General features: G+C 48.2%; 1 protein-coding gene across 1 annotated transcript in view; it reads right to left on the bottom strand.

Moving 5' to 3' along the window:
• Nucleotides 1-23,859, bottom strand: part of ASTN2 (astrotactin 2) — a 353,207-nt gene that overhangs the window by 288,164 nt on the left and 41,184 nt on the right. Inside the window, exon 2 of the mRNA XM_030961750.1 lies at nucleotides 8,652-8,839. Coding sequence (XP_030817610.1) covers nucleotides 8,652-8,839 — 188 coding nt within the window. The remainder of the gene's footprint in view (nucleotides 1-8,651; nucleotides 8,840-23,859) is intronic.

The following is a 23,859-nucleotide window of genomic DNA, read 5'->3' as shown; positions in this document are numbered from 1 at the left end:
AGGAGTTTTCCTGGAATAACATTTCCTGGCAATTTTAATGCCGTGTGTACTTTGGAGCCTGGCAGTTTCAAGCAATTAGATCCAGGCTGGGAGCTGCAAAGTATTTCTGTGTTTACATCGATGTTTCAAAGGTACCAGTGCAGCACTCCCAGCACTTTACACACAGGATTAGCACGGGGCTCCCACGTGGGATTGCTCTCTCCAGGAGCCCAGCAGCTCAGTGAGAAGCAACCTGTGGAGGAGAGGGATGGAAAGCAGGAGCTGAGGCACAGCCACCCCACTGAAGCCTGGATTTCCATCTGGGGAAAGACAAAAACACCACGAAAAAGGCCAGGCCACCAGCTACACCCTGCAGTGCTGTGGATGTGAGTATTTTTCCCAGACAGATGGTGGGAAGGGGAAGAGTGAGGAGGAGGAAGGAAGGGAACAAGTTCAAGACAAGCCTCTGAGATCAGCAAACTGATAAAAATACCCTGGCAGTGCCTGGCAGCACAGAGGGACCCAGCACAGAGTGTGTCCCACAAGCTCACACTGCTCTGGGGCTCCTCACCCCACTCCCAAAATCTCCCCTCTGGCAATTTTTCCTCCATCTCCTCCCCACCTCCCTTATCCATCTCTCACACCCCATGACAACCGTGGCCACTTTTCCAATGGGAGTTTTTAGGTTTTCCCTCCCGTGCTCAATTCTCAGCATTTTTCCAGGCTGGGGAAATCTTCTCAGGCTGCAAATCCCTCCCATACCCTCGATGCCATCTGCAAAACCCCTTCCCAGTGCTTCCCATGGCTGCTTTTCCCCTCAATTTTCAATTGCTCTGGGGATGAGATGAGCAAGTTAAGTTTGCTGCTTAGTTCAGATGAACTGAAAGTGTTTATTCAGCCTTCCTTTATCAGAGATGCAAATCAAACACTCCAGTTACATATTTTAACACAGTGGGGTGGAAAAAGTCTGATGGAGAGGAAGCCATGGAGGGTCTAATGTATTCACTGGAGCTAAGGTGGAGAACTGAGAGAGACTGGTGAAAAATTATTAGCATAACAGGTGTCATTGTCACAAAAGTGACAATTTGAAGACAAATCCCCCAAAATTAATTCCCTAAATATCAGAGCACATCATTAACTACATTTAGTCTCTGTTTTATACCAGCTCTGCAAAGGAGAGTGGAGAGGAGGGGGAAGGTGGATGAAAGAGGCTCCTTCTCCCAGACAGCAAGAAGTTGGTTAATGGCACATTAAAATGGAAATGGAGCTTGGAGCCAAAGCATGTCCCATCCTGGGAGAGAGCAGATGCCACCACGGTGACAGGAGTGGGATTTTCTTCCAGCATAGGCCAAAAACAACCCCTCTGTGCCCCAGTTCCAGTGCTCCTGCATGACTGGTGGCTTCAGGATTCTGTGATTCAGCTTCCACTGGGCTGAGCTCCAGCCCCCTGAGCCACGCAGCCTGCAGGCACTCAGTCCCACCCTGAAATCCAGCAGAAGCCAACAGAAATCCATTCCCAGTCCCTCAGGAACCCTGGAGAAGCTCAGGAAAGACCTGAGGGCCACCTCCAGCAGCGTGGGGAGGATTGGTGAAGGTCTGAGGGTTGCTTGGGTTGCCATCAGCACAGAGCCTGCAGCTCCCATCCCCATCCCAGGGAGCTGGGGATGCTTGTCCACCTCCACATCAGGGTGGGCAGCTCCTCCTGCTCTCCCCACACGTGATTCTCACACAGAGACACGCTGAACCCAGGGGTTTTAGAGCTTTTCTTTTACGTTTTGGGTTTCTTTTAAATAAAAACAGCTCATTGGAGATCAATTTAGCTTTTTAATACCTTTCAGATAAGAAAATCTGCTGCTGCAGCAATTCTCTCCCTATCTTAATTAATTTCTAAACACATCACAAGCTGGAAGTGCATGTTTGATGAATCTGGTTGACCTCCTGGTGCAGAAATGATGACACAGATGTTGTGCCTTCTTCACTACCTCATTACTCATGTCACACCAGGGTTTTTTTCTCCCATTGAGCTGGCTGACAGGAGCTCCAGTGCTGCCATCAGCAAGACAAGCTGCAAGGAGCCAGAAGAAGGCTCGAGCAGGGTTTTGCATCTCTGGAGAAGCCAGGTCCACTGGTGCTGCCAGCAATCCCACAGCACCATGCAAGCACAAGGGAGGGAGGGAATGGAATCCACTGGGAAGTTTTGCACCAAGGAAGATAAAATACTGCAGGGTAGGTGTTGGGGAAGATGAAACAGGAAAGCCTTATCAATATGATTGTCTGGCAAAAGATTTTGAAAATATAGAAACTATAAGTGAGATTGAAATGAAAGCAGCTTTGAGATACCTCAGTTACTGAACAACTGGAAAACAATGGCGTGGCCAGCTGAAGGTGATCCCCTTTTGATGGAACAACACCCTCTGCTTGCAGACAGGCCCAAGGGTCAGAGCAGACCCTACAGCTTGGCAGAAGGGGCCCAAAGAGGAGTTTTTAGGGTTTAAAATGTAACACAGGATGGTAATGTAATGATTCTTATAGTCTGTATGTAAATGCTATAGGATTTGTATCTTGTACTAGATTGGTTAGTGAGAATCAGAATATTCAACACAGAAGAAGATTTATTGTATTGTAATGGGAACCTCGCTCTCTTACCCGTCTTACTCTCTCACCCTCTCATCCTCTCTCCCCCTCTCTTCTCTCAGCCTGCTCTGAGCTGTGGCTGGCAGCTCCCAGCAGGGCCCTGCACCCAGGCCCTTTGCAATAAACCCCAAGTTCCAGACCTGGCTCAGAGATCTCTCGTCTCCATCCATCCCCACCGTCCTACCCCCGATGCTCCTACAGTAGGGAAATGAGGAACCCCCCAAAGAATGGCCAAGCTGAGGGAAGGCTGGGTTTGAAGGAGACCAAGTGAGGATGTCCCCAAAGCCCACAGGATCTGGAGTCACCCCTGAGAGCTCTTTGCTGGGGACAATGGGAATCAGCCCAGCTCTGAGAAGGATTTCAGCCTCCTCTCCCCTCCCACTCAGGCCCAGCTGCACTGGTAGGATGTTATATCCACCTGTGGGAAGGAGAGCAACCATAGAATCATGGAATGGCTTGGGTTGGGAGGGAACCTGTCACAGACACATTTTATGAAAAATCCTTTCCTTAGGATTTTTTCTCCTCAGAAGCTGAGAGGCCTCAGGAACAAAATGTAAACAATGGTTATCTGCTGCTGTGGAATGCAACAGGTGCACCTGTGATTGGTCTCATGTGGTTGTTTCTAATTAATGGCCAATCACAGTCAGCTGGCTCGGACTCTCTGTCTGAGCCACAAACTTTTGTTATTGATTCCTTTTCTATTCTGTGCTAGCCTTCTGATGAAATCCTTTCTTCTATTCTTTTAGTATAGTTTTAATATAATATATATCATAAAACAATAAATCAGCCTTCTGAAACACGGAGTCAACATTCCCATCTCTTCCCTCATCCCAAGACCCCTGCAAACACCACCACAGGAACTTAAAGCCCATCCAGTGCCACCCCAGGGACACCTCCCACTGTCCCAGGTGCTCCCAGCCCCATCCAGCCTGGCCTTGGGCACTGCCAGGGATCCAGGGGCAGCCCCAGCTGCTCTGGGCACCCTGTGCCAGGGCCTGCCCACCCTCACAGGGAAGATTTTTTTTCCCTAAAGGTGATCAGAGCTCCTAAAAACTTACTTGCTCTTTTCCTTAAGGAACTGGAGAGCTGCCCCAGCCTGAGGCAGCCCCAAGGACAGGGCCCAGGATTCCTTCCCAGCTCCACCTCAGAGCAGGGTGTGACAGCAGAGAGAAGAGTTAAGAGCACAATTTACACCCAGCTCAGGGTGTAAATACAGGGGCTGATGGAGCACAGGACCAGCAGCTGATCATTAGGGAAACATCAGGATGTATGGGAAGAGGAAGAAAAAGGGAAACTCCACGAATATGAGTTAAAGAAAATCCTCAGGGAGACCTAGAAGGCAGCAGATAACTTGTCTGCTGCCAGCACAGCCAGCAGAAAGTGGGCATTAAAAATAAAAAATAGTAATTTTTTTTTTTTTAAAGCAGCCTGATGAGGTCTGGTCACCTTTTACTGCAGACACTTTAATGGTCCCTTGCAAGGGGATGGCATGAGATGCAACAAGGCTTTTCCTCGTGACCACTCTCCAAAAATCCAGCTTATTTCTGCTGGAGCAGAGGCAGCACAGAGCACCTTTCTAAACCTCCCAGCTTGCAGGGATGGTCCTGGCTCTGGTATCCCATATAAGAGAGATTTATTTTTATATTGGCACCACTCACAAGAGAGGAAATCCCATCAAACCACCAGCAGGATGGGATGGGGCTTTGCATCCTCTCCCCAAAGCTGCATCCCCACACTCACAGGGTGCAATGATCAAAGGGTCAGTGCAGAGATCAAACCTGTCTGTCCCACCCAGAGCCACCCCTGACAAACAACCCCTCTTTGGCCAAAGCCTCCAGACAGCCCCAGGGCTGCATTTAACACCACACAAAACAATAATTAAACTGGGACACGAGGCAGTGAGGAACAACAAAAAAAATAAATCTCTCTTATGTTTTGTTAAATTCAGCAATTTACAAGGCTGGAATAATTAGTGGTTTAAAATGTTTTGACACATGCAGCCCCAATAATCATGATAAATCATATCAGGCATATGCCCAGATCCTTGAAGTGACAGATGACAAACAGAGCAGTGACAAGATGCTCCATCACACAGGGAATCATTGAGTTAATGGAAGAATTATTGCTTCTGAAATCCACTCTAGTCCCATTGTGGGGAACATTCCAATTTATCAAAGCCAAATGAACATTAATTGCTGCAGCCTGGTAAGTTTTCGAGCTGCTGTGACCTTCATTGAATTTTAATCCAAAACAGATAAGATTTACTTCCACACAACAGGAAACAACACAATTAAACCCAAATGACAGCTGAGATTATGGTGAAAAAACACAACGGGCATAATGACAAAAATATTGATTCCTTTCTACTTGACACTGTGCTTAAAAAAAAAGGGTAAATAAATAAAATCTTGCATTTGCATATTTGTTTTTCGTTTCCCTTTATCCCTTCTTTTCATTTGGGAGACAAATTTCAGATGCTCAAGCCAAGAGGAAATGGGTGGCAGAGAGTAATGGAGACTGAATTCCCTTTAACTGCAGTAATTAATGTTATGTCTCACTGGGGAGAGATTAAGAAAAAACAGTTAGGAAAGGAAGAAAAAATAAAAATTAAGTATTATCTAGCTGTCAAAGATGCCCTTGAGCTCGAGAAGGGAGGTGTGAAGAGGGTGACAGTCAGTCAGTGCTTTGCAGGGTAGATGGTGGCCACAGGGACACGGCCCATGGACACTTTCCTGCTGCACTGGAAGCAAACCAATCCCAAAAAGCCAGGGACTGACAGCCAGAACCACTGGAAAGAGGAATAAACGTAGGATTTGCACCTCCCCGGAGCCCCCACGCAGCACAGAGGGGGCAGGAGCTCCCAGCCAGGCCATAAACACCTTCAGAAACCCAACCAGGTCCTGCCTTGGAGATGCCTCACTGCCCAATAACTGTGCCAAGTGCTCCCTAGCAGAGGGATTAACCAGATCCCCCAGGCAAACCTTCCCCAGCTCCTCTAAACCACCTGGAACAGGCGGGAAGAGGTAAAATCAAGTGTTAGAGCCACTTAAGGGAGATAAGGAAGCACTTGGCCATGTCCCCTCCTGTCCCCTGGGGTGGGATGTGGGCTGATGATGGACAGGGCACACAGAGTGCCAGGGCAGCACTGGGCTGGGCTGGAATTCTGTCCACAGCAGTGATGGTGGTTTAGTTCATAAAAACACACACAGGAGACACTGGGCTTCGTGGTAGGAAGAGGAAGGAAAAGTATTTGGAGAGGAAGGAAAAGTATTTGGATCCAAGGAGGACACAGGTTGTATCCCAAGGTAAAAGGGATATGGACATAGAGGGTGTGGGACAGGAGGGGGGACCCAGGGCCCTCCCTGTGCCAAGCACAGCACAGCCAGGGAACCCCACTGCTGGGGTAGGAGAGCCCAAGTGATGGGAACCCTCTGGGATGTGCTCCAGCTGGGGTCAGAAAAGGAAATAAATGAGTGGGAGAGCAGGCCAAGGACCTGGGTGAGATATTCCACCCAAGAAACAAACAGCTGTGCCCATTTCATTTCCCCTCAGAGCTCCATGAGGCCTCAAAGAAGGAAAAAAAAAATAAAATAAAAAGTAACAAACCAACAAAACAGAATCATCTTTGCTGGTAACTCAAAACTTGGCTTGGGTTCACTCAAAAAGTTAATGAACCTTCTGAAAAAAATCTGGGCAAAGTTTCAAGCCTGTGCTGCAGTCCTGACCCAGGGAAGGGATCTGCAGGGCTCCTGCCTCCCCAGGGACACTTGTGCAGCCCAGACCCCATCCCAGACCCAGATCCATGCCCAGGACCTCAGCTCCTGCTGCAGGGAATGCCAGGATTTATAAAGACAGAGGAATTACAGCTGACTGTGTGTGGCAGAAGGGAAAGAGGTACAGGGCAGGAATGAACTCTCACAGCAAAGCCGTGAGTGCTCCCACACCACTGGCAAAGCCCATTTTTCCCTGGCTAAACTGGGATTAGAGGCCAAACCCATTCCTGTGACATTTCTGTGACATGGCCAGCAGTGCTGTCAGCTCCATCCCCCATTCCGAGGTGCAGCAAAGGAAAGCTCTGAGCTGGAGCTTCCCAAAGGAACTTCCCAAGCATCCACTCATTACAATCATCTCCTGTATTTTAGAGATCATCTTCAGCAAGGGCTGAGGACCAGGACTGAATCTCTCTACACTACAGAAAATCTGCATTTCAAGCAGGCTGCAGAGAAAGCGTCACCTCACAGACACAGCACAATTCTCCACGGCTCAGGTTTGCCCACAGCAGCCAAACAATCCCATACTCAAACCTGCTGCCAGGGATGGAGCTTTTCACACCCACACGTGCTGTGCTGTTTTCTTTCTTTGTTCTGTCTCTCACTCGTATTTTCAGGCTCATTTTCCAAGCATGCAGTTCTAACCCTTTCCCCCTCTCCAACACCCATCCCACTGACAATTCAGCAGGAATAGAACATTCCCTATCCAACTCAGTAAGATGCAGCCCCCAGCTCCTTTCCCTTCTGTCATCCAGCACCTTATCCTGCCCAGCAGCCTTAATGCAAAGCCTCTCTTCCCTTCTCACATGCATTCAGTGCCAGGCCTGAAGTCCCACTGATGAGACACACAAAAAACCAGATTTAAGTTGTAAAAGCCAAATAGCTGCTGGTTCAAATTTAAAAAAAAAAAAAAAAAAAAAAAAGAAAGGATTTGTGCAGCCATTGTCTCTGTTCCTCCTTCCAGAACTAAGGACAGAAGCTGTGGAGATGACCCAGATTCTAAGAGATGAACAGGTTCACCTTTTGCAGAGGGCTGCTGTGCGGGATCCCCAGGCCCTTAAAAGACTTTCATTTGCTTTGGCAAATGAATGGCATGCACACACACTGGATACACCAACCTAACTTCTTTTTTTCTGCATCTTATCCCAATGGGATTGAAGGGACAATGCACTGAATCCCATCTTACAGATGGAGCTCTGAAGCATGGACCAGATCCAAGCACGTAGGCGAGCACCTCGTATGATACTGCAACTTTGAAAGGCAGCACAGCACACAAACAGTGCATTATTAAAAGGTCACAAGCACCCCAGATGGAGACATTCAAAGCACTGGATCATCTTTTTACTTTTAGGTCAGACTTGTCCTTTGCAAGAAATGCTGCAGCCCTTACTCACTTCAAAGATAAACTTCAGCTTCAGGAAGAAATGGCCAAGCCCAAAACCTTGTCATTGCACAATGCCCAAACACAAAGGCCAAGCAGAAACACTCCACTGGCACTTCACCACTTTCCAGCACAGACAGGAGGAACTACAAGGATCCTTGTTACCCTCCCAACAGCTTCTTCCCCACACTCTTTTGCTTTGTTTAATTTTCTCAGAAGATCAAGCACTCTGTTGGTTTTTTTGGTGGTTTTTTTGGGGGGTTTTCTTTTAGTTTTTTGTTTGTTTTGTTGGGGGTTTTTGGGTTTTTTTTGTTTGTTTGTTTGGGGTTTTTTAATTTGTTTTTGGTTTTGGTTGGTTGGTTGGTTTTGGGGGGTTTTGTGGTTTTTTTTGTTTTTCTGTGGGTTTTTTGGTTTTTTTTGTTTTTGTTGGGTTTTTTGTAGATTTTTTTGTTGTTTTTGTGGGTTTTTTGTAGGTTTTTTGTTGGTTTTCTTGGTTTTTTTTGTTTTTTGGGGGTTTTTGTTTGTTTGTGGGCTTGTGGGGTTTTTTTTTTTGGTTTGTTTTTGGTTTTTTGCTGTTTTTTTATTTGGTGGATTTTTTTGTTGTTTTTGTAGGTTTTTTGGGGTTTTTTTGGTTTTTTTTTTTTTTTTTTGTTTTTTGTTTTTTTTTTTTTTGTTTGTTTTTTTTGGGGGTTTTTCTGTTTTGGGTGTTTGTTTTTTTTGGTTTTTCGGGGTTTTTTTTTGTTTTTTCCTGGCCCATTCAAACACATCCCTCCCTTTCTGAAGGCCCAACCAAGAAGGCACACAAACATCAGCAAACCAGACTCACCCCCCCTCCTCCAAGGGCATCCCCTCCATCCCCTTGGACGCCACCAGCAGCTGGGACTCACCATGACTGAGATATGCAGGATGTGCATCTGCTCCTCCACGATCTCTGAGGGCTCCTGCAGGCTGGGTGGGGTGGCCCTGGAGAGCTGCTCAGCGCTGCTCATGGACACGTGGAAGTACAGGGTGCCATTCTCCAGCCACTGCTGCTTCCAGTGCACCAGCGAAATGTCCGACACCGTCCCCGACATCTCTGCAGGGACACAACACGGCTCAGGGTCAGCTTTCCCCACCATGCCCAAAGGTGTTGTTCTAAATTATCAAGGAAATTGGGAATTTTGAGTCTTACCCCCTAAACCGCTTCTATTTCATTTTAGCCACTACCTGTTATTTCCCTTATATATGAACAGAAATGTTTGTCTTCCTTAACAAAAATCAAGGGGCTGCAGAGTGCCTGGGGATTTCTAGAATAGGAAGGGAATAACAGCAAATCACGCAAGATGCCCTAACCTTCCGGTGGGTTTTTTAGGGAACAGGCTGGAAGAAGCTCCCAGGGAGCTGCAGCCAGGCCCAAGGGAGTTTCATGGCTCAGGGAGGCCCCTGAGTGCCAGGCAAGGCAGGGTGCAGACACCAGAGCACACTTTGCTGGCATTGACAATGGAAACCTCCTTCCAGCACAGCTGTATTTAATAGGGACACTCTCAGCACAGACTGTGAGCTCCAGCAACAAGGGAAAAACCTCCAGGCTTGACAAATATCTATTGGCATTGGAGCTGCACCTGTCAGTCACCTTCTGGTGGTTTTACATCCCTCAATCCTGATTTACAGCACACACCACCAGCCTTCCCTGACCCAGAGCACTGAACGGGGGCTTTGGAGAGCCCAAAAGGCACCCCCAGAGCTGCAGAGCTGTGGAGGCAGCAGCTCCCAGGCTCAGCTACAGCTCCTGAGTGGGCCAGGAGCACTGACAGCTCCACAGCTGCCCAGCACAGCTCCCCACACAGAGCTCTGCAGAGAATGGCTTTGGCAGCTTGGCAGCTGAATCCAAACCAAGGAAAAAAAAAATAAGAATACTCGTACAAAATGAACAAAAATATTTCTCCTTCCACCACATCTCTTTTGTGTTTGTTTTTCCATTTCCAGCATAAGCAATGGGAAGACAGACAGGTCTTCTTAGTCACCCAGCCCACAGCTTCAGCAGCTTTGAGGGAGACCCAAATTCAATTCCCTCCTGTTTGGGGAGAGACCAGGTCTGACAGCCCCTGACCCACTGTCTGCAGGTGTGTCTGCCCCAGGACAGTCAGGAACACAAGCTCAGGTACAAGAACAGAGACAAGGCTCTCCTCCTTCTCCTCTCAATCTTTCAGGAACAGCTTTTCTCACCCCTGAAATCAATATATTTTCCAGGAGCAAGCTCCTGTCTTCCCAACGTGGACCAAAAGAGAGCCAAGCAAGCTCTGATGGAGGAGACCCCACCACACCACAGGTCCTTGGGCAGGGCCAAGGCCAGCCCATCACTGCCAGATCCCTGGCTCAGCACCTCACTGGTGACACTGGAGCCACCACTGTGTCACCTCAATGTCACCAGAGGGGTTTGCTCATTGCCTCTGCCCCACTCCCAGCACTGCACCTTCCTTATCCCCAACCCCTGTGCACCTCTGAGCACTCAGAGAAAAACCAAACATCTCCTGGCCACACTTGGATCCATCAGGAGCTCAGATTTGTGCTTGGGAGGGGATGCAGGAGCTCCCTGTCACATCCCTGTCGTCCTGCTCACCACCCTTCTCTCCTCTGACATAAAAGGCTCCTTGCTGCAGCAAATCAGCACCAAGAGGGTGTTGCTTGTGCTCTGGAAACTAAATCACAGCAGCCCTGCAGCTCCTTCTAGACCTGGGAACCTCATGGAAAGAATCCTGTATCTCCCCTCCAAACAAGGTTCAAGCAGAAGGTTCCTTACAGCCGTAAAAATAAGAATAAAATGAGAGAAATATCAAGGCTGCTTAATTGCAGTCATCTTCCCAGCAATACTTCAAAGGTCTGTGCTGAAAAGCATTCTCCCTGTCTAATTAAAATCAAAACAAATGCTACTTTTAGGAGCAAAAGCACTCACTGAGCTTTGCAGCAGAAATCCAAGATCATGCTCAGAGGCAAACAGGCCATGGGAGAGCAGGGAAGCATCAAGGGAAAGACTCTGTTATGCAAAGCCATAATCTTAATTCTATCCAGAGGGACAGTCCCCCCCAGGAGGGGATGATTTCCAGCATTACACACTCATCACACACATACCCTGCAGCAGACCTTTCCTAAAGAGCTCAGCAAGGAGGTTCTATCACCCAGCCCACAGCACACACCATGTGGATGCCACCAGGACCCCACTGCTGCAGTTCCAAAGGCTACATCACATTAGGGAAGCAAGGAAAAATCCTCCAGGGTCAACCTTTCCTCAAGTTTTTTTCCCTTACACACACATTTTTGCATGGGATGTTTAAAAGGATCACAGACAACATTTCTCAGGAGTTCTGAAATATAGGCAATTTTTTGGATTTTAGCCTAGACTGGAGATAAGCCTGTTTCATTTTCAAAAGGTCTCTTCCAAAAGTAGAAACTTCAATTTAACATTCATTTCACAATTTTAAGCAAACCCAGCAGCCAGGAAATTTGTGACAAACACGGACTTGCCAAGCCTGGTGCCCATTCCCACACACTTATAAACACTTGTGTGCTTAAACTTTCATTTCAGGGCACCTGCTTACTGCCCCAGCACCCCCAGGACACCACAAGCCTTCAATCAGATTCACCACTCACAATAAAAATAATTTTTAAAAAAAGCATTTCAAGCCCTGTAGCTGCAGAACCCCTCAATCCCCAAACACAAGGAAGTTTTTTGGCCTCATATACCCGACACTAATATTGCTCTGCCTGTATTTCACTGGACACACACTGTCACTCCACTACCTGCTGTAGTTACAGCAGTGAAAACCCATCCATCAGACAGAATGTAATAGTCTGCAGCAAGATTGCCTGTTATCAGAGCTTTCAAAAGCTTTTGGAACAAATTAAGGACATTCCTGCACCAAAACTGAATGAGATACAGTTAAGGTTTTAAATGTGCAGCAATGGAAAAGCACTTGTGGGCTGTAGCTGTTAAAAACCTCAGTATCTAGTGGATGGGGAGCTATCAGATAGGGGTTCAAACAGCCTTTTGTGGGTAAAGCACCAAGTGAAACAGCCAAACACATCATCAAACATCTGCCATGCCCCCTTCCTACCTGCTCACTGTGCTCAGCAGAGAGGAGACAATGGAGAAACGAGGAGGATCCTCCTTCCCCACAGCAGGCAGGCAGAGTTCTCCCTTTCCCCTGCTCAAAGACCCCAGGCCAGCACCACCTCCATCCTCACAGGACCTGAGGAACCTTGCCGCAGACATCCTTTTCATGAAAAATCCTTTCTTTAGGATTTTTCCTTCTGAGAAGCTGAGGCCTCAGAAACAGAATGTAAACAATGGTTATCTGCTGCTGTGGAATGCAACAGGTCCGTCTGGATTGGCCCATCTTGGATGTTTGTAATTAATGGCCAATCCAGGGCCGAGCTATCTCAGACAGAGTCCGAGAGAGCTGCTTTTGTTAGCATTCTTTTCTATTCTATTTTTAGCTTAGCTAGCTTCTGGAAACTTTTCTATTTCTTTTTAGTATAGTTATAATGTAATATATATATATATATATATATAATAAAATAATAAATCAAGTCTTCTGAACATGGAGTCAACATTCTCGTCTCTTTCCTCGACCAAGAGCCCTTGTGACCACTGTCACAGAATCTCTTCTCCCCAACACCAGCAGGTATCTCTCCCCTCCCAGCCTCCCCCAGGTGTTATATTTGCCTCCTCAAGCCAGCTCTAATCAGCTCTCAGGGGTCTATAACACACCCAAGATAGCCCAGCTACCCTTGGAGGCATAAAAATCAGCAAAATGACTTCTGTTGCAGTGTTGGAAACAAAAAGGTTTAATTTTAAAAAAAAAAAAAAAAAAAACAAGCCAAATGCCACACATACTTGATTCTAGCAAAACACTTTACAAAAGCAGTTGGTTTCTTTGTTCACTCCTTTTTCTACTAAATTGCCCAAGCAAGACTTTTTGGTTTCTGTCCAATTAGCTATCCTTAAATTTGAGGTGAAGTCCCCCAAGTCCTATGAAGTGTCTTTTCACTTAATTGAAGAGAGAAACTTCTAGGCTTCTTTGCTTTTAAAGAGACAAAAATTAGTTTTGTCGCTCTGTCAACAGAGAGCACATTCCTACACCCAGGGGCCTCCCCAAACCCTCACAATTGCCATCACCTCCCACCACACAGCTCAGCTGAGCCCATGTGCAGCCCCCACCAGGTTTTGGTGCCACCTGAGGATGGTGTGAAAGTCAGAAAAAGGCACACAGAGCATTTCTGCCTTTTCTGCTCTTCCTCAAGCTCTGTGCCTTACACAACTCCTACAGTCTTTAACGTTTGCCTTGGAAATCAAACAAGCAATCCAAACAAAACTCTCCCCAGGGCTCAGCCCCTGACCTGGGCTCGTGCCCATCAGCAGGTCACCCATGCAGGACAAGGCAGGGGACAGCAGTGACCCCAGCAGGATCCCTCCCAACCAACTCTCTAATCCCCCTTTTTTCCCTTTGCTGTTGCCACAACCTTTTCATATAAACATTTCATTGAAATCTTCAACTTGTATTACAATCAAACTTAAAAGCAAAGAGGCCTAAATGCATTTGGTTGGGAACCAAGAGGATTCCCATAAAAGCAGATTATGCTGGCGTGATGAATACAAAGTGAAACAGCCGATATTAAAGTTGCAGGATTGTTACTCCATGCCTTCAGGCTCCTGGCCACCCTACCCATCTCCTCCCTCCTCTCCCCCTTCCAATGAAGCCAGGAACAGCCTTTTCACTTCTGCTTTCTCCAGGGCAGCCTGGCAGGCTTGAAACATTCACCAGCTCCCCCCCCAACCTTATGCAATGCCTCAACATCCACCACTTCTGGGGAGTTTGCAGCCCTGCCTTATCTGTCATGGTGTCTTACAAAGCCTGTGTTGTATTTAATTGGCTTGTTCTTGCTAATCTGCCATGATTATTGTATTTTTATTTCATTCTTGAAGGCCATTATTAAAATAAGCCCTTTTGCTTAGAGCAGTTCATCCCCACAAGGTTCCCCACCCCCAGATATCCAAACCCTCCTGGTGCTTCCTCCTGGCTCAGACCTGCTGGGCACTTTCCTGTCAGCACCAACTGCTTGGGGAGATGGGTGAGGAGCCAGTGAGTAATTTCCAGTGCACAGATCCAGGCTCCTACAGCCTTTTTCCTCCCCACCTGCTCCATCCCAGCAGGAGCTGCAGCCAGGCTTCCTCATCCCACCTGCACGACTCAGCATCCTAACCTGGCAGAGGAAAAGCTGGAGAGCTGGTTAGTGTTTGTATTTCCTTTTAGAGAGACACAATTCCAGCTTGTGCCCCCTTTCTTCCACACCCCTCATCCTGCCTGCCACCCCATTCCATCTGCTGGGCTCTCCTGAGTTAACGTTCTCCAGAGGCACCAACCTCGGATAAAGTGTTAGTTTAGAGATTCTTCAGTGCTAGCTACCACTTATGCTAATAAAGCAAATTTATGCAGAAAGTCATAAACAGAGAGCTCTCCCCAGTGCCCTTGCCAGCGCAGGATTGCTCCCTGCGGAATAGATTATCACACTCACTGCAGACTAGTTCCGAAATTACTCTAGAAATGGGGCTTCCCCCATGCTCCCAGGGGGGCTATTCTGCAGTCAAACAGGCCCTAAGAGTTCTAAGAGTTTGGGTCTTTTGGTGGCAATGTGGTGGGGTTTTTTATCCGAATCATTAGCTCAGGTTTTTTTTTCCTCCCTTCCCCTCCGCTCCTGTTCCTTCCCTTGCACACCTCCTCCCCTGCTCTCCCCTCACAGAGCTCCCTGGGGCAGCACACAAGCACAGCTGCAGATCATAAAAAGTAATAGAGAAGCTCAGAAATTTAAGAAAGAGGGAAAGAAAAGAAAAAAAAAAAAAAAAAAAAAAAAAAAAAAGAGATGACAACCTAGCTCTGATCATCTCCTTTCAAAGCCCCTGTCTGTGAGAACACAGTGCTGCACCTGCAGGGCATTTCAGGGGTGGCTCTGGTGGCGTGCAGGTCTGCATGGACACAGAACCAGGGAATGGTTTCAGTTAGAAAATCTCTCTGAGATCATCGAGTCCAGTGGTGATCCCAGCAGTGCCAAATCCAAGGCATGATGCTGGATGGAGGAGGGATGGAGACAGCCTGGTCTTGGGGTGGTCCAAGGGGGTCCTGATGGCACCAAGTGCAGGCTGGAGCACTCTGCATCTCACTGCCAGCAGCATCACATGCACGACCTTGGATAGGCAAAATGGGATTTGCAGTAAAGGGGGTTTGGCTGTTTAGGCCAAATGAGATTTGCAGTAAAGGGAGTTTGGCTGTTTAGGCAAAATGGGATTTGCAGTAAAGGGAGTTTGGCTGTTTAGGCAAAATGGGATTTGCAGTAAAGGGGGTTTGGCTGTTTTCAGGCTCTGCTGGAAGGACAAGAACAAGCAGCCAGGTTCAGGCATGCTCCTGGGACCAGTCACCTCAAAACCACAGAGATGTGGGAGGAACTGAGCTGCCACCAAAGGGGTCATGACCACCAGAGCAATGGGACTGACGGTGAGGGCAGATCCCCAGCTCAACAGGAACCCAAAAAACAAGAAAACCTCCTCAGTTTGGATGGAGATCTTGCAGTCTGCATCAGCCAGGAGATGAGGCAGGGTGAGCAGGGAGGACAGAGTCAGCCCCAGCCCCTGGAAACTCTTCAGACAATCAAAGGGTTGGGCTGCTCCAACTCAGCTCTCTTGGTCTTAGCTCTGGAGCCTTCTGCACCATCCCCACATCCTCTGGCCTTTCTAATCCTGGCTTTAGGGTCCCTGGACACACCAGGGAGCAGATATTGATTTGCCCGTGCTGCCCACAGATCTCAGTCTGATTCCACAAACCCAGAGGAGCTCAGCACACTGTGTGCTCCTGCAGCTGCTCTGATTGCAATTCAGGCTCCAGCACATTACCCTTATTTAGAACGCCAGAGCTTCCGTGTGGTGCCTCAGGCACTCTGAAATTATTACAGGGCTTTTTGACTTTCAATTCCCTTCCATTCAATTCCATCTTCACCTGTCAGCAGAGGCTCCCCCTGGCCAGTGGTGGGATCTGATCCTGAAGGAATTGCTGGCACATGGGTGACACATCTCTGTTGGAATGAGAAGCACCAGGTATGGCAGAGCAAGGGGGAATGTCACAGACATCTTTTATGGAAAATCCTTTCCTTAGGATTTTTCCTCCTGAGAAGCTGAGAGGCCTCAGGAACAAAATGTAAACAATGGCTATCTGCTGCTGTGGAATGCAACAGGTGCATCTGTGATTGGTCTCATGTGGTTGTTTCTAATTAATGGCCAATCACAGTCAGCTGGCTTGGACAGAGAGTCCAAGACATAAACCTTTGTTATCATTCTTTCTTTTTCTATTCTTAGCTAGCCTTCTGATGAAATCCTTTCTTCTATTCTTTTAGTATAGTCTTAATATAATATATATAATAAAATAATAAATCAAGCCTTCTGAAACGTGGGGTCAGATCCTCGTCTCTTCCCTCATCCTCAGACCCCTGTGAATACGGTAACAGGGGAGAGCACTCCTGGGTGAGGCTGTCTCAGAGAGAGGAGACACCAGGGGTGCTCAGCCACAGCTCCTCCGTGGTGTGACTGGGCGCTGGGATCATCTGTGGTGGAGTCACCTTCCCTGGATGTGTTTAAAAAAAGCCTGGATGTGGCACTTGGTGCCATGGGGGCCCTCACAAACACCACACAGAGGAAATGCTGGCACATGGAAACAGGGCCAGATGGGTTGTTCTCCACAGGAGAAGGAAGGAGCCCAGTCAGCCCCAGCTGCCTGCATTGCTGCTGCTTCCCTTCCCTGGGCACTGGGAGGGCTGGGCATGCCTTTTTCCAGGACAGCCTCTAGCACAGACACCACAGCAGCAGGGCAGTGTCAGGATAGCACCAGATAAGGCTTGTGCAAAGGGAAAATGTTTGGAAAGCAGCCCCTATGTGCAGGTAACAGCAGCAACAGCAATTTCCCTTTGTGTGTGAGTTTCTGCAGGAGCAGGGCAAAGGCAGCCCAGTACAGCAAGGTGGGCATCAGGGCAGAGCAGGACTGTCACAGAGACAGAGAGGGAACGTGCTTGTCTTCCCTGCAAGCTGTGACAGGAGCAGAAGGGCAACATGACATATTCAGGTGATTTGAAGAGTGTGGCAAAGCCAGGCAGGCTCCAGGACAAAGCAGGGAGGTGCATTTGCTTTACAGCTGCTGAGGAGCAAGCACCAGCCTCGAGGGGTGAGCACTGCTCCAAGCTCCATTAGAGCCAGCCAAGAGCTTTATAAGTCCTCTGCATTTTTAAACCTCTCTTTGGGAAGCAGACCTCTTAAAATGATAAGGCAGTTTGATAGCTCAGGGCTCTGCTCAGACTGTGAAGTAATTTTTCTACAATGGTTCCTCCACGGACCTGCCCTCCCAAAGGGGAGGTGGAACAGGCAGAGGAGGAGGAGAAAACAGGAGAGAGGAGGTCTGGCTGCGTTCTACAAACACTAAGGCAGTTCCACCTGCTGAGAGATGGATGCCCTTCTCCAAGGAGAAGGAGCTGGTTGGGTATTTTCAGGAGAGAAGAAAAAGCAGCTGGTGCATTACTTGGGATCTTCCACCTCTGTGTCACCTGGAGCACCAGGCGGGTGCATCCAAAGCCAAACAGCCTGAAAATTCTGGGTATGCCCTTGCCCTTAAAGGGAAAATTATCAGTTACCAGTTGCTGCTGCCCCTGCACCTGGATTGTGATGGGGGCTCCTTCACTCACAGGGTCCCTTCTCTGCTGTCAAGGTAGACATCCACAGTGGTTGCCAAAGGATTAAGAACCTTACCTCAACTCCAGGACAGACTTTTGAGCACTCCCTGAAAGCCCCTAGAGCCTGCCAGGTATCCAAGGTACCACTCAAACACCCAGGTTTGTCTGGGCTGCTCAACAACCCCCAAATCCAGCTCTTACCTACACAAACGAGTTCTTGCAGCCTCACAGAAAATTCGTTTCTCTCTAAGACTGTGACACCTTAACCCAGGAGCAACCTTGCATGTTGACCTGCCCCAGCAAGGTTCCCAGGACACTGTGACAGGAATGTTCCAGTGTCCCAGCCCAGGACCCTGTGACAGGAATGTCCCAGAGTGTCCCAGCCCAGGGCACTGATATCCTCCCACTGGCCAAGCACCACCACAGTTCTGAAGGAAAGAAGCCCAGCAAGGGCTAAGGGAGAGCAGACTGCTGCTCCTAAAGATGCCATCCCAGGGTGCCAGACCCCTCTGAGCAGGACAAATCACCTGGGCAGCCGCAGCCCTGGAGCCAAGGCCAGCTCCTTGCAGGCTGCAAACCCCCAGGCTGCCAGAAGCAAAAAGGTTTGCTGAGATTGGCTGTGAAAATTCTCACCTCTCTCTGGGCTCACTCCCACTGCAGGGACCTGGACTCAAAGCTGCTGATGTAAGAGCACAGCAAAGTCACTGCAGGGCTCAGAGAGTGGCATTGTAAGATGAGGAGACATTAAAACCCAAAATAATAAAAGCAGCCAAATTTATTAAGGCTTCTCAGAGCCTGGGAGCAAAACAATTTTTCCCCATTTAAAAGCGGGTAAGGCATAAGAGAGGCTGAGCAATTTGTCAGAGATTGGAAGCAACAAAGTGGCAGAGACCAAAGCCTGAAGCAGACACCACACATAGACACCACCCTGCCACCCCATTCCAGCCTTTTTCCTGCAGCTTCCCCAGCAGGAAAGGCTAATCCATGTCATTATCTGGCTCTCCCACCATTAGATCCAACAGCAGCATGGTCTCATTTGCTGTCCTAACAAGAGCCTCAGTGAAAGCTGCACAGGAGCTGCCCAAAAAGGGACACCTACACTGAGACAAAAGAGACACAGAGCACTTTTCCCCTTGATCTGCACACACAAAGGTCATGGGAAAGTGGCAGAGGGGGATGAATCCTGCAGCCTCATTAGAGGGAAAGAAACTGTTTCTGCAAATAATTGATTTCTAAATTTATCCCCTAATTAAATAGGTTCCCTGGACGAATCTGCATGCAGGATGCAAGGTGATGATTTAGTGCCTGCCTTCCTCCAGGAACGCATCAACACATGTTTGCAAATTGTCTCCCTGCCAGACTCAAAGGAGGGGTGATCATCCCCCTACACCCAGCCCCTCCTGACACCTGGAGCCTGGGCACACCTGGCTGAGCCCCCTCTGCGCCAGGTTCATCAGAGCCACATGCAGGGACAGGGATGTTTGTCACTGTCACTGGTCCCTATGCTGCAGAGCAGGGCACCCATCCCTGCTCACACCCTGCCCCATGGGAGGCCAGCCAGGGGGATTTTTGCCAGGCAGTAGCTGCAAAACTCCAGCAGGACTGGAAATGCGCTGCCCAAACTCAGCACGTAGCGTGGCAAGAATGAGAAGCATTATCTCCAAAACCACGCTCCTGCTTCCGACATCAATTCCAGGGCTGTTCCTGTCTAGTCGCTTTGACTTTTTCCTACAGACACCATCAGCTAATAAAACCTCCAGAGACGGATCCAGGGATAAAACCAGGCTACAAGCTCTGCAAAAATTAAGCACATTTATCACTCTTCCACGGAGAGCTCCTTTTGGAAAGCAGAGAGCCCTGATGCTCTCAGACAAGCATCAAAGGGCTTGGGACGTGGAAACTCCATGTTAGCTTGAAAAGACAGAGGTGGCAAATGTCCCTGCTGTGACAGAGCCCTGGTAATTAACTCCTGCTGCCTGGGACAGTGAGCAGAGCCCACAGCCTGTCCATTTTTGCTGGATCAGAGCTCTCCCTGCCCAAAAAGTGAGGCACTTGCCTGCATTTACACACTTTTCATCCCCTTCCCTTTCCTCCCCTGCCAGCTTTCCACCCCACAAGGTCATTTGTGCCCTGGGTGTACAGGTCCCCCCTCCTTCAGCCTTTTGGTGCTGAGTCTTCATGATCTACAGATGTGGTTGTCCCCCCTGATGTCCCCCACACACATGAGGCTCACAAGGATTTAGCCATAAGTTTAGATTTAGACTAAATATTTGGATTTCTTTGCTGTTGAGGGTACTGAGGCCCTGGCACAGGGTGCCCAGAGCAGCTGGGGCTGCCCCTGGATCCCTGGCAGTGCCCAAGGCCAGGCTGGGCAGGACTGGGAGCACCTGGGACAGTGGGAGGTGTCCCTGCCATGGCAGGGGTGGGATGGGATGAGCTTTAAGGTCCTTTCCAAAACAAAGCATTCTATAATCCTGTGATTCTACAAGTGCACCCTAGAGATGCTGTACAATGCCCATCCCTGTCACAATAAGCAGGTATGATTTTCTCCCCTCACCTCTGCCAAAAAAAGTCTTCAAAACTGGAGCATCTCATGGCATTTTGGATTTCTTAACACTTCTGGATGAAAACTACCTTATTAAGTGAGTTCTCCATCAAAAAAATCACTACCACAGATGGAGCTCAGGCCCTAACCTACTTCTGCACTCAAAAAATAAAAAGCCATTAGGTGGCTAAATACTTTAGGAACTGTGTCCCTTCATCTCCCTGCTGTGGTTTTCTGTCTGTAGCAGAGCATCCTCCTTTATAAATTGCCTCCGAGAGCCTCTGATCTTGTCTAAAAGAAAACAATATTATTCACAGGATGGGAAAGAGATGGAAGAGAGCTAATTAGTCCTCGTACAGAGGAGTTTGCAAGATATGACATTTAAATGAAGCCTGATTTTCAGATGCTGGTGCTAATATCTTCATGTTATGTCACTGGCTTTTTCTTGAAGAGGTGCTTTTTTTACTCACCTTGAGCATTTTTAAAGGCAAAAAAAAATTTCTTTAGCTACCAAAGCAAATTCATAATCCAGCTCTCCAGCACTTTCCAACCTGAGCAAGTTAAAACCCCACTAAAAGCAGAGTCCTTGAGGCCCTGTTCCCCAAGGATGTGTGCACATAAAGCAAGGAAAATGTGTGGTTATTAGAGTTTAGCTTTATTGTTTCCAAAAAACACACTGAAGATTGTGTTTATGATGCTGGAGAAAATAAAAGCCTCTCTCCAATTGTTAAAATAGTGAACATGAGATACTCCAGTGACTTCTAAACAATCAAACTGCACAGCACTCTCTACTTGGATTCCAGAATAGTCTATGCAAGAGTGAGAATGAGCCTGAGCAGGGATAGGAGATAAACCCACACCTCACCTTAGAGCCAAAGGAGGCAGAATTAACTTATCCAGTCATTTCATAAGTTACATGGAGGACAAGAAAACAGTTCAAAACTCGTTGCAAAATCCCTTAAGAGCCAGTTTTGTTGGCTTTCAGATACATCCTGGTCTCTGAATGATCAAATCCCCTTTGAAAGCCAGACTTGAGCAAGAGAATCATTTAGACACACTCCAAACCAAACAAAAAAGTAAAATCTTAGCTGGAGCTTTCTCTCTGGCCCTTGCACAGTTTCTTGCAAAGCCTTCCCCACCTTCAGAGAGCTTTCCCTGCCCCTCATCCCTACCATGCTGAAGGTCTGCAGGGAAGGGTTTGTATCCATCAAACATTGCCCAAAAACCCAACAGTCTCCACCACTTCTGCTCCTCCACCTTCACCCTGGAGGAAGGACAGCCCACAGGGTATCTTTTATCCCCCTCCTTTAATTATTACCAAGACTCTGTGAGGTTATGAATTATTGAATGGAGCTGTCTCTGCAGTTTAGGATGATGATGATGATGGAAGGGCAGTGCAGGTGGCAGAGGGGCTGTGTCCCCAGCACAGGAGCAGGGCAGGGAGCCAAGGGCCATGTCCAAGGGGATCCTTCCCCAGCTCCTCAGTGTCCCTGCCCATCCATCAGAGCCTGACACCTGCCTGGCACACTGGGAATCAAATTCATCTCAGAGGAAGCCAAGGGAAATACACCTTCCACAGGGAGGGGAAGGAAACTCCTCACACCCTGTTCATAGCCCCGATTGAAAACCCTGGATTGAGACCCTCCTGGCCATGCCTGGTGGAGAACCTGGACTGGCTGAGCTGGCAGAATCAGATCTTCCTTGGAGATTCACAAGGAAACAGACTGGGGGTAGGGATGGAAAAAGCCAGTGAGGACAGAGACCCTGAGAAGGTGGTGACAGAATCCAGCCTCCAGACAATTTCACAGACACTATTACTGGCAGCTCTAAAACAACCTGTTAGCATGGGCCTCTGGGGCTTGCAATAAAAACCAAGATGTATTTTTCCCAGGTTAGATAGATGTCTGAAAATTAAAGGAACAGCTTGAAAAAATAGGTCAGTTCCACCCATCCCTTTGTGTACATTTACTTGAAAGCTTCTCAGAGATGGAGGCTCAGCACCTACAGCTGCCTCCATCCCAGCATGGGAGCAGCATGCAAACCACGTCCTGCTCCCAAATCCACCTTGCTGGTTAATGGCTGCATTCCAAGAAACACATAACAACACTGAACTGAGTCTGAAACTCTTTAAAAGAAACACCAAATTCAACACACACAGCCAGATCTTCCAGTTGAGGCAGCACTGAGTATCCAAAGGGACTCCACGGTTTCTGTGCATCCTGCTCCAGAAACATGTCCCAGAATTTATCAGAATGGAGGAGTTTACAGGGTCATACTTTATCCTCTTTTATTAATTCCTTCTGTGGGCCTCCTTCTGTGCTACAGCACATGTCACAGTTGAGATGACCACAATACACAGATTATCACCACACAATTTCAGAAAGCTTCCACTCATACACAGCAACGCCTTACCTCATCAGAAGGCTTCAGCTATCTGCCCATACAGAGTAACATCACTTCAGAATGCTGCAAGTGTCCACCCTTGTCCCTCAGCCCAGCCTTTTATCCCCTCATGTTGATCCATTGCACCTGTGTGCCCTCTGCTCCCTTTGGTGGTTGCTCAGCACACCTGGGCGCTCATGGCTCGTTGCTGTCAGTGCTGCTCGCCTGCTGCTCACAGCTGTGCTCAACTGGGGATGGGGCTGGGCCAGCCCCACCCCAATCACCACAAACCCTGTGCCTACGCTTCTGGAAAAGGCCATAACCAAAATGAACACGTTCCCCCAAAGATCTGAGTTTTATTAACTGAACTCTACTTGGAAAAAAGCTGAAGATCAACTTTTCCTGCAAGAGTTTTGCCACTATGGCCATCACATCACACACTGTACTGCTACCTGCACTCAGGGTTAAGATCCACATTTAATGCCCAGAAATTAAAAGCATTGTGTCTCCAGAGGTGCACACCAGAGCTCTGCTTGTTCCAAGGCTGCCCTTCACCTCCACAAGATCCCCAGCTCATCCCCTGCCTGTGATGGCAATCGATCTGGCCCCTGCTTGGCCCACAAATCCTGCCTGCTGGCTCTTTTTTTCACCCTGGATATTAAGGGAAGGAAATATCTGGATCTATTTGAAATGAATTATACTGCAGTAATTGCAGCTCCTATAGGGCACTATTAGGTCAAACTGCCCTTTTTGTGCTGTGTCTCAGGCACTGGAGATGATGAATGGGCTCATTTTCTGCAGGGCTGGATGCTCACAGCTCCAGGTGAAGCCCACACAAACCACAGATGCTCATTGCTCCAACACCACAGCTCCTGCCAAGCCCTGCCTTTAATAAAACATCCAAACTCACACTGTACAAACACAACTCTGGCACACATTCCTTGCCACTTGTTGCCACCATCCCATGGGTCCCTCAGCACACGGTGCCATCCCCACTGCTGTCCTCTCCAGGCTGCTTAAGGAATCTGTGCCACTCTCGCCCCAGAAGGACCTTTTCAAGCCCAAAACAGAGTCTCCGCTCCCATTCAAGCTCTGTGTTAATTATTAAGATAGGGTGGGATTGCAGAGACTAATTACTACTGTAAAGTTACTCTCCTGAAAGCTGATAAGGGAAATAATTAGGATGGACAAGCGTGGATTACAGAGCTCTAAATCTCTCTCTCTCTTTTGTCAAGATAATTCTACTACCCAAGCTCACGGATGACAAGAGAGTCCATCAGCAAACACGAAAGAGAGACCAAGCAATGGGCTGGACCTTCCCAGACTCCACAGAGCACAGACCCTTCCTGCTGCAGCTCAAGGGGAACTCCAGACTGGGACAAGCCTCCAACAGGCACCTCCAGGGACCTCAGCACAGACACCCTGGG

The sequence above is a fragment of the Camarhynchus parvulus genome, chromosome 17 (genome assembly GCF_901933205.1).
Source record: "Camarhynchus parvulus chromosome 17, STF_HiC, whole genome shotgun sequence".
Classification (NCBI taxonomy): domain Eukaryota; kingdom Metazoa; phylum Chordata; class Aves; order Passeriformes; family Thraupidae; genus Camarhynchus; species Camarhynchus parvulus.
Note: the sequence above shows the minus strand (reverse complement) of the source record. Positions and strands in the feature narration are given on the sequence as shown.